At 45.0% G+C, this 11,294-nt stretch overlaps 1 protein-coding gene across 1 annotated transcript; it reads right to left on the reverse strand.

Annotated features, from left to right (window-relative positions):
• Positions 1-957: 957 nt before the first annotated feature.
• Positions 958-10,338, reverse strand: LOC135988123 (alcohol dehydrogenase class-3). Its single transcript, XM_065633803.1, has 9 exons — positions 10,298-10,338; positions 7,603-7,704; positions 6,817-6,958; positions 6,603-6,690; positions 5,582-5,801; positions 4,771-5,031; positions 3,873-4,008; positions 2,955-3,093; positions 958-1,257 (listed from the first exon to the last, which is right to left on the reverse strand). The coding sequence occupies exons 1-9, from the start codon at positions 10,307-10,309 to the stop codon at positions 1,233-1,235; spliced, it is 1,125 nt and encodes a 374-aa protein (XP_065489875.1). The 5' UTR covers positions 10,310-10,338; the 3' UTR covers positions 958-1,232.
• Between the last annotated feature and the right edge of the window lie 956 nt (positions 10,339-11,294).

Below are 11,294 nucleotides of genomic sequence, written 5' to 3' on the forward strand. Positions count from 1 at the left end.
AGATGTTGAGCTAATATTCTATTGATACCATCTTGCAGTTATAGAGTACTCTTACTGGAACAACTTCACAGCAACTTTTCTACTGAATTCTCTAATGTTCCACCAGCGTTTCTGGAGCTACAAGGTACCGAGAATCACTTCACCGCTGTGTTGGAGGCCTCACTTTCCTGGTACAAATTCACTTTTTATTTCTTCTAGACGCTCAAAATCGAATTCTTATGACATTCACATGAGTTAATTTTGTTGTTTACTCTGTCTGAAGTGAAGTTAGAAATTCAGCTACCTCAAGTATTTTCAGAATGCTCTTGGGATATCTTTCCAATGACAAATGGAAAAGCTGTGATTGTCCCAATTGTATAACAGTGTCTTGGGGTAAGGTAGTTGTTAGTGCTGAGAGAGAACTTCTAATAAGATTACTGTTTGCATTTAGAGTTTTCTGTAACAGTTGTTCTGACCAGACTCCCTTGAAACATGAAACTTCTTAGTCAGTGTCCTTGGTTCACTGAAAAGCACTTTTAAAGTATAAAATGTTTAACTGGGTAGCATTTCTGCCTCTGCACTGCAGTCTGTTCTCTGCTGTCTCCTGTGTTTTTTCTGGACCTATGGTGCTGTTTCCAGGTTTCAATTCAAAGACATTTCATCCAGTCAGAGCAATTCAACTACAGTTAAAAAACCCTGCAGCCACGCTCTGCTCTATGGTCAGATTCAAGGCAGGTCTGGGTGACCCATCCTCTGTACTCCCCCAGCAGCCTCAGAAGCTCTTGGAGCTCTTGCCCCTCAGTCAGTACAGCTGCAGCGCATCGGTGCGGTGAACCCCACATCATTTGCTATTGACCCTGAAAAATGCTCTTCCTCTGTCGTAGAGCCTTTTACACACCTACTGTAAAATCACTGGAAGAAAACAGTAAGGCGGCAATCACAGTCACAGTCTTAAAGCTCAATAATTCCAATGCTATGTTTAGACGTAAGCTTTTTATTAAGTAGACTGAGTTAGGCATCGTTGAATTTGAAGAACAAGTACAGAAGCAGAAGTTCCACAACCAGTGCTAATTATTTAACACTACTAAGTGGTTACTGGTTTGTTACTTAATATTAAGAATGCTCACCCTAAAAGACGTGGTCTTCCTAATGCCAGTGAGTTTTCATTTGCTTGATTCTACCCTCTATCAGAAATTCCATTATAAAAGGACAGTTACCATGTTGCTGGCCAACTGGAAGGTCCACATTTGGCTCTAAAGATTTAGGACAGTTCGAATGCTTAAAATGGAAAAGAAAAAAGAAAAATTACCAGTAAGTTCATTTTCTCCTCTTCCCTCCTTTTAATTGCTGAGACACACTTTAACTTCTATACCTCAAAAGAATTAAGTTACACTTATGCCTATAATATTTATTAAAAATCTTGTCTAAAAATGTTAGTAATGCTTGTTACCTTCGGGGTTTTTTTTTAAGTCTCTTCCCCAATAAGATACAGTCAAAACCGAAGCTTTTTCAAACTATGTGAAGTCACTTTTCAGTAGCTGGCCAAGAACATTGTTCAGGAACATGAACATTGACCAGCATTCGCTCTCGATTGCTTGGAGAATTTTAAGTCACTTTCATTATTAGTTCCATAGGACATGCTCATGCAGAAATAAAGCATTGAAATGATACCAAAGTTTATAAATGGGAAAGGGGATCAACTGCTGGATGAAATTAACACAGATGAAATGCTTCCAATTGTAAAAGTTACAAATGCAGTTACTGTTAACTGACTTATCCAAAATAGGAATGCACGAGATAAAGCAGATCAAGTTACTATTGAGAAAGTTTTATACAATGCACCGGTAAGGATTGAGATAAAATAAAATAAAAAGATCATGATGGTTTATTGAGATAATGATGCTAACTATTCATCCATGTGCAGATGAACCTTAATATGGATAAACACCGTTGCCTGCATTACTGCAAATAAGCAGGAAGAGATTTTCTTTTACTACACTATCTCTCCATTTTTTTCCTCTTGTCCACCTGCTGATTCTTCCCTTCATTCAAAACATGTTCTTAAAAAATACATGACCTAGACTGCTAATTAGCTGGTTTCTACTCCTAGAGACAGCTATCTCATGAAAAGCCTCTGAATTTCCAAGAGATTGCAGAGCATCTCATTTAAAAGAGGCCCGCTCTTGGAAAAGACACAGCAGGACAAGCTCTAACACACCTCAGGCTACACTATCTAATCCTCTCCCCTTTTCTGTGTTGGATTTTAACCTGCAGATGCAAGTTCTCCCAGTGCTGCTCCCCATTTTCCCCGGAGCACATCCCCGCCTGTATCTGTACAGGGCTTTACGGTGATCAATATCCTCTGATCAGAAAACCTTTAATACAGCTGTGGCCTAAGGCTGCAGTATGAGCAGTCCAAACTGCCACTTCTCTTAATGAAGGCAGAAACTGCTGTACGTTAAGAAATACAAACCCATCATATGAATGTTCTACCCCAGTTCAAACTAGAAAAAAAAAAATTTAAATGTAGCATATTAAAAGATCATTCCAAGTGATTGGTTGTGTTGGTAATCTATCCTAAATAGTTGGAAAATATACTGAAATCTACTGTTTAATTAAAATAGACTAATAGCTTCATGACTTGTAAAAATGTATTAACGTGAACTCCCCTTCAGTCTCTTCATGTTTGTTTTTCTGAGGAAGAATATTTAGTAGTGTTGGAAGCCTAACACTGACTTAAACCTTTTATCAGCTTTACATACTTGTGCATTTCCCTTATACATTGTTGTTTGCTTTTTACTCTCTGCCTGTGTTTTGGCACATGCCTAGAAGTTCAGAGAAAGTCTATTTGTGTGTGTGGTACATATCAGCCTTTATCCTCCTGGTTCAAAACACGACAGCAGGCAGGGAACCTGTATTTTGACAGTGTCTCATCAAGAAATGTCTTCTACACCTTTCGATATTATGAACATTACCTCTTTCCTGCATGCATCAACTCAAAAGCCTCATTAATTTTGTCGAAAGGCAGGGTGTGAGTCACAAATTCATCAACCTTGATCTTTTTGGCCATGTAGTCATTCACCAGCTTCGGTACATTGTCTACGCTCTTCCAGCCTGAAAGACAGAAAGCGTGCGTCTGTTTTTCCCCTTCCCACCCACCCTGCAGAACAGAGAGTAATGAAAAATATACAACCTTTACACAAGGTTTTAACACTCGTGTGCTAAATACGAAAAGCAACCGAGATCAGTGTCCTGTTTGTGAGGAAGGAACATAAGAGCATGTGTCATCCAAACACGTACGTGCACTAACCTTTCACTAGGTGAAAGTCCCTCTATGCATCTTTATAACCCAACTACATTTTGTTTTACAAGGGAAAAAGGCAATATAATAATATCAAGTTTGGATACTTCCATGAACTTCAGCAATTACTGAATCCCCAAGTTCTTGTTAGCTGTACAAGTCTCAACATGTTTTTGGTGTGACAGCAGATGACGTCTATCAAGAACTTGTTGCTTTTTGTTTTCAAGATCTTTACAGCACATTCCTAGCCCCACAATTTGCTTAGTGATTAAGCAACACAAACATGTTTACTTGTGTTCCCATCTCCGCAAAGACCAGGTCCTTTCGCTGGACCAAAGTGAACCAAACCTTCACGTGGCGATAACGCAATCTCTATACCACTCCTTTAGTACTGAGTAGCATATGGGTATATACTGTCTTCAAAATACGCAAGATATCACATCAATGTGCTTATTTGTAGCCTGTCTGTAGGAATATCACCTTTTGAAAGTCTTTATCTTAAAAGGCAACACAAGCAAAAGCAAGGCAGCGTGTTCTACCCAGCTTTAACATGTAGTAAATTATTTTTACCCCCATACTAGAGGAGAGTTACCTCCAAACGCGGTCCCTTTCCACGTCCGCCCAGTTACCAGCTGGAATGGCCGCGTGGAGATCTCCTGACCAGCACCAGCAACTCCGACTATCACGCTGACTCCCCAGCCTTTGTGACAAGCTTCCAAGGCAGCCCTCTTCACACGTGGGTAGGACAAAGCAGAGCGTTTATTGTTAATATTTATGAGGCCTAGACTGGCACAGGTTGCGCTTCCTTTCACCCAGTTAATAAATCCCCACGTGAGTATTTAAGGAACAAAAAATACACTGAAAATTACATTAAATTCTCCATTGGTTCAGACTCCTTATGCTATTAAAGATGCATTTTGCTCTTTCTATACCACATCTGGCTTCCAGAGAAGTCAATCTGACCTTCCACTGGGAGTTGGGATAAACCGCAATCAGAGACGACATAGACCATGTTTGTGACAGCGAGGAAGACTGTTGTAATTCCTGAAAACCTGGCCTTACATCCAGTATTACTTGTGCATTTCCAAAGGTTAAAATCGTTATTTGAGGAAGTAGGGAGATACCTGTGGTCCTTGAGATTTTACTGTTCACTGCACAATATATTTTACGTGGGTTTTGTCAATTTTTCAGCTGTCAAGGTAGGAAAACTCAGGATTTCAAAGAACCCTCATTAAGGAAAAAAGTTTGTAGATTATGAGTGCCATTTTCAACCTAAAAAGTAGGATCTGCTTTCATTACATAATTAGGATTGGATGTCAATTGGTCATTTTAGCTATAACAGTCACCATTTACTGTTTAAAAAAATAAATTCTTTAGTAGGGCGTGTTTTCTGTTTACAAGAAAGCAGCTCATTTTGCTGTTTAGCTAAACGACTATGTGGCAGGTCGCTATCCGCTCCCGTTACATACTATCGTTAGGCAAACACTCACCATGACTCCAACATTCCCAATGCACTCAAACGAGTAGTCGACCCCCCCATCAGTCATCTCCATCAGCACCTCCTGGATGGGCTTCTTGAAGTCTTGAGGGCTGATGCACTCAGCAGCTCCAAACTCCTTGGCTTTGGCAAACTTATCCTTGTTCAGGTCGATGCCAATGATCCGGGCTGCTCCTGCTGTTTTACAGCCCATAATAACTGCCAGCCCAACTGCTCCTAAGCCAAAGACGGCACACGTAGAGCCCGGTTCCACCTAAAAGTAAGAAGAGAGCCATAACACAGAGAACATTTATCCTTCCCTGTGAGTGGGAAGTCAGTAATGACGGAAACATGGAAGCAAATATATATGGCTACAAGACTTTATCACTTGGAAACTATGCAGAAATTTAGTCCAAAAGCTCTTTAGGTACTAAAAGCTTTTCTTTTTGCCCAAAGACTCAACTCCTTTCACCTCCCCATGACTCGTGCACACTCACCCACCAGCTCTGTCTCACCTGAGCTTCAAACTATCAGCACGACTTGCAGCAAGATTAAGTGGGATTGGAAAAGTAATTTATATACAGTTCGCATCAAAAGGGATGCAGAATCTTCTGCCTGGATTTCCTTTAGAGGACATCAGGTTCTTCTAACCTGGTCTGGCCTTTATGGAGAAGTTAGAAATTCTCAGCTAAACTTCATCAGCTGCAGAAGAAACGGAACTTTGGTACATCACGTTTACAGTCCTAACCTAGTCCCTAAGCTGTCTGTGTACTTTGGCTCACATACTGTTGCCGAAAAAAGCCCGAGGCAGCCCCAGCCTTTACCTTGGCGGTGTTTAGGGCAGCTCCGTAGCCAGTTGAGACACCACAGCCCAGCAGACACACTTTATCCAGAGCTGCTGCAGCGTCGATCTTGGCTACTGAGATATCGGCCACCACGGTGTACTCTGAGAAGGTGCTGGTCCCCATGAAGTGGTAAATCTGCTTTCCTTTGCAGGTGAATCTGCTGGTGCCATCAGGCATGAGTCCTTTCCCTTGAGTAATTCTGAAGGCAAAGACAGGAAAGTACAGTCAGAGTCTTAAGCAGTAAATACTCTCACCAGACAGTATCTGTTAAGTAGCGCAGAGATGCAGTTGCATGCTTGCACCGTTATTTGTTAATCATTCCAATAAACGCAGGTGTTCACAGAAATTAGATGCTGAAGTCTTAAAGCTTCGTGCTGTTCGTTCCTCCCCAGCAGCACCGAAAGAAATGGAGATTATCAACACGTTGCCCTTGTTGGGTACCAGCACTAACTGCTCGTGCCACCGCCACAGTCCCATCTTCACCTCCTTCGGGGCATTTCCCTTGCGCAGCACCTGTCGGTTATGTCAGCGGAGGTTTCTGCTTGGTTTTGGGAGACCTTTTTCAGAATGGGAGCTGGAAATCTAGCTGGGAAGGTGTTAAGGAAAAAAGAGCTTTCTGTATAATTCTGTACCACCTGACAGCTTTGGTGTTGAGCCCAAGAGCTAAATTCCCTGAAGTATTTCCCTTCATTATGGATTAAATATGGAGTCCGAGCATTTCTGTTTTCAAAGCTGTGGACACAAGCTAGCAGTTTACACCATCACGTACATGAAAAAAGAGAAACAGATTTATTTAAGGGAAAAAAGAAAATATATTTTAAGGAAGAAATGGGAAGTAGTGCATAACAGACTCCTTAAAACATGTACTTTCCAAATCATTAAATGATGCATGAAGAGATTTATTCTTCAAAGATAACTCTTGTCCATTACTTTTGATAACCAGAACAGGTGTACATTGAACAAATAGTATACTGTCTGTCAAAATAAAAAGCATACAGACCTTATCTTCTGGCACAAATTTGTTTTGGGATTCTTACAGAACTTGCACTCTCCACACTGGGGGATGTACAGAGGGATAACAGTGTCCCCTGAGAAAAAAGACCAAAATATTCTGTGGCTAGTTAACAAGTCAAGCGAGGCATTAGGAAAAAAAAATGAAGTTACTCAATTTTCATGGCTTTTATGTGAGTTTGTGTTCACTTAAAACTTCTTACCCGGCCTTACTTTTGTTACTCCTTCCCCCACACTCTCTACAATTCCTGCTCCTTCGTGACCCAAGATCACAGGGAAACATCCTTCGGGATCAGCTCCACTCAAAGTATAGGCGTCAGTGTGACAGACAGCAGAGGCAACTATCTGTAAAGAAACAGAATAGTAGCACAGATCTACATACCTCCCTTTGGCCAGAAACTCAGAAAAATTGCTGGGACAAATTTGCCAAGCCTGGCAGCACTTGTGGTATGGCCAACATACTTTCACTGGCAAGACGCTATTTTGTACTTTGAAAAAGGAAAGTCATGATAACACACCTTTTCTCATTTCCATCAACTGAATTCTGATGTTGAGACGGGTAGAAGATGACATCTGGTTTCCTAAAGCTAGATGTCAGTACTCTAAACTATCCCAAGGCAGGCTGGCATCCCAGATCTGAAATAAGTTATTCTCTAAAAGGTAAAATGACCAGAGTCCACACAGAACTCTCGGTACTGCGTAAATCCAGATTAAGTCTTAAGCACCACGCAGAGACCCTTTCCACTCGCCTCAACGTACGTTTTCTGGCAGATACGGGCTCCTCAATAAAAAACAATAAACAGAAGATCTAAATAATATCTGAATAAACAGAAGATCTAAACACCATAATTTTCTTTGTAAAGCCGACTGAGATACTAATGAACTGGCGCTATCCATTCAACATTTCTTCTGTTGGTAAACACACTGGTCAGCTTTAATACTCAGTCTCCCAAAAGACAATGCATACAGCTAACGATTGATTTAATTACCTTGATACGAACTTCATGAGCTTTTGGTGGAGCAACCTCCACCTCCTCAAAAGAGAGAGGTTTACCTGCCTCCCAGGCAACTGCAGCCTTGCATTTGATCACCTAAAAGACAACAGCAACAAACAGGACATCGGTTGTATGGTTCTTTTAAAATATTTTTTGTTCAACCAAGTGAGAAAATGAGAGAAACACTACTGGCTCTTGGAAAGAATCCCAGATCTGAAATGCAAAACTTCAACACAAAAGCTTAATTGCCCTACATTTGCTCTCAGGAAGTTAAATGATGAGTGAACCAAGATCTGAAATTCGGGTGTCATTTTCTTATTGAGCAAAATAAGGATAAAATGGGCAGGGTATCAAATAATCTGAGTTTTGCTTTCTGAGCGACAAACCATCTTTCAGCAAATGCGATGTGCAGTAGCTTCCTGCGGGACACTCAGACGAGCTGTGCGATCGAATCCAAGCCCTTATCTACATAAAGCCTGATGGGCAATGCTGTCCCAAACAAGGCTGCTTTGGAACAGAGCCCTTTGCAATCCACTCCAGAATAGCATCCCATGCATTTTGGAATAATTCAGTTATACCAGACGACTTGCACTGATTTCCTTCCATGCAAACAAGACCTAAGCCACAGCCATGACAGCTGGAAACATAAAGCATTTCATAGCATGCACTATGTATCGATATAAGAAAATGACATTTGGGGCATTCATACTAGCTGTGGTGTGCGTGTGGAAGCACTGAAAGGCAATTCATGCAAATTTCCATCTGCCAGCCTTTTAAAAATGTGACTGCCTGGAAGAACTAACAGCACCAAGGCCACTTGCTGAGCTTTGCCAGGTCTGATTCATCACCCATGTGCACAGGAAAATGGGTAGTTTATGACTTTCTGTAGTATTTCTGATGTAAAATAAACAGATTTTAACAGAACCACTTAACTTCGCTGTACCTGAAATAGAACTGCAGACATTTACCTTGGCTTAAACTTACTAACACAACTACTGCCAAACCTAAAGGCCTGAAGCTTTGTAGCAGAAGACAAGCACCCATTCCTACAGCCTGGAACCCTGAATTCCCCTCGCCCTGCTTTTTGTTCCCAGCGTAAACATTATAAAAATGCACTGAATGTTGCACAGTAACTAACTGTGGAGTCACGGCCTGGGCATTGGGCCACAATCGCTAAATGTACCAAAGATTTTGCCAGAAAATCTAAACACAAGGTGCAAGAAGAGCCGTCATTCTGTAAATCGCTTGTTCTCGCACAGGACGCTGCACATTCCTAAAATCTGAGGTTCTACAAGCTTAGTTGAACGCAGGATTAAAGAGGGGAGAAAAGTCTCCTTAAGGGATAAATTCTGATCTTCCTAAAGCTAAGGTTACACATCTGGAAGTCTATTTTGAAGTAATAACTCCTGACTGAGACACTTTTAAAGAAGCTGGCTTGTGAAATCCCAGTCAGCTCGCACAGCCATAAAGGCCCCTGGACTATCGGAAAAGTCCCATCTCCTGACCTTCTGATATTCAAAGCTTTCCACTGGCGCTTTGCTGAAAATCTTGAAGCCAACAGCTGGGAAAAAACCAAACCAAACCAGCTTTCACCAGTTCTTCATTTTCTCTATTAATGCATTACTACAGGAACACAACTGTTGAATTACTACGCACTCGGGAGCCAACACCCTCCCAGCGCTGTGTGCAAAATGATGTCTTTTTCGCTCCCTTCAAGCTTATCAAGTCACATCTATCCAAAGCCCATAGGAAACCCTGCGAGCTCGAGGTCTTCTGCTTGTTCTTCCATCCCAAAGGGGCTGCGCACACAGGCGGAACCCTCGGGTCCAGCAACGCGCCCGGGGCTGGTTACAACACCGGAGTTTTGCTCCTTATCCTGCAAATACTCGGAGCGGGAGCCTCCCGGCGCAAACAGCGGCACTGCCTCCTGCCGCCCCCCTGACACGCGTAGGACGGCGGCGAGGAGGCGCCAGGCCGACCCCCCGCCCCGCCCCCAAATTTCGCTACCGCAGCGCTGGAGCAGCAGAGAAGAAATCGGCGAGGGCCCGCAACCCCCTGGCTCCGGAAAGCGTCCCAGCACGGCCGGTGTGGCTGCAAGGCTGCAAGCACCGTGCAAACAAACAAACGCCGTGCAAACAAACAAACGCCGTGCAAACAAACAAACGCCGTGCAAACGAGCCCCGTGCAAACAAACCAGCACCGTGCAAACGCCGTGCAAACAAACGCCGTGCAAACAAACGCCGTGCAAACAAACGCCGTGCAAACAAACGCCGTGCAAACAAACGCCGTGCAAACAAACGCCGTGCAAACGAGCCCCGTGCAAACAAACGCCGTGCAAACAAACAAACGCCGTGCAAACGAGCCCCGTGCAAACAAACCAGCACCGTGCAAACGCCGTGCAAACAAACGCCGTGCAAACAAACGCCGTGCAAACGAGCCCCGTGCAAACGAGCCCCGTGCAAACAAACAAACGCCGTGCAAACGAGCCCCGTGCAAACAAACCAGCACCGTGCAAACGCCGTGCAAACAAACGCCGTGCAAACAAACGCCGTGCAAACAAACGCCGTGCAAACGAGCCCCGTGCAAACAAACGCCGTGCAAACAAACAAACGCCGTGCAAACGAGCCCCGTGCAAACAAACCAGCACCGTGCAAACCAGCCTCGTGCACACGCGCGCCGGCTGCCTCACCCCGCCGGCCATGGCGCGCGGTCCCGCCGCCCGACGGAAGGGGCGGGGCGAAGGGGAAAAGCGCCCCGCCCACCCCCGCCGCCCGAGCGCATGCGCGGTACCGCCCCCGGCGCGGGCGGGGCGGGGCGGGGCGGCCGTTGGAAGCGGCCGTTGGGGCGGGGGTGAGGGCTGGTGAGGAGGGCGGCAATGGACGAAATGCCTCTTTCTCGGGTAGGCACCGAACCTCTTCTCTTCAGTGACCAACGACAGAACCCGAGGGAATGGCAGGGAGATGTGCCAGGGAGGTTTAGGTTGAACATGAGGAAAAGGTTCTTCATCCAGAGGGTGCTGGACACTGGAACAGGCTCCCCAGGGAGGTGTCCCGGCCCCAACCTGACAGTGTTCAAGAAGAGACTGGACAACGTCCTCAGACACACGGTGTGACCTGTGGGGTTGTCACATGCAGGGACAGCAGCTGGATCGATGATCCTTGTGAGTCCCTCCCAACTCAGGACATTCTATGGTCCTGTGATTCTTGCCCCCGTTCCCCGCCGGGGTGGCGGGGCAGGGGCTCCCGCTGGGGGTTACAAGCCCCTCGTGGCGCTTTTCTCCCTGCAGACCCCAGGGCACGCAAGGGTCTGGCGTTGCGATGTGGCTGGTTTTGTGGCCGCTGAACAGCTGCACCGACGGCTCACAGCGCAGCCCCGTTAGTGTGGCGGGCAGAGTGATGTGACTGTGCCTGTGAGGGAACAGAGCCTTGTCCTGGGCGACGGGTCCAGCCCCCCGACCCTGCCAGCACTGGGCTGCCCAGCATCCCTCCATTGCAATGGGGTGTCCCTGCCCCTTGTGTGCTGCACCCTGAGGGCCGCAGCGTGTGCGTGGAGGTGCGTTCCTCCTTGCAGCCGGTCTGGAGATACTTATCATGGAATCATAGAATGTCCTGAGTTGGAAGGGACCCACAAGGATCATCGAGTCCAACTCCTGCTCCCCTATCTCACCTGGACACAGGTGGGAGCTG

This window comes from Caloenas nicobarica, chromosome 4 (genome assembly GCF_036013445.1).
Source record: "Caloenas nicobarica isolate bCalNic1 chromosome 4, bCalNic1.hap1, whole genome shotgun sequence".
Taxonomy (NCBI): Eukaryota; Metazoa; Chordata; class Aves; order Columbiformes; family Columbidae; genus Caloenas; species Caloenas nicobarica.

What these genes read in the sequence shown, in the direction of transcription:
- LOC135988123 (XM_065633803.1), bottom strand. An exon ending in GAAAGGGACCGCGTTTGGAG is followed by an intron (nt 3,094 to 3,872) that starts GTAACTCTCCTC and finishes TCTGTCTTTCAG; the next exon opens with GCTGGAAGAGCGTAGACAAT. An exon ending in TTGATGCATGCAGGAAAGAG is followed by an intron (nt 1,258 to 2,954) that starts GTAATGTTCATA and finishes TTCCATTTTAAG; the next exon opens with CATTCGAACTGTCCTAAATC.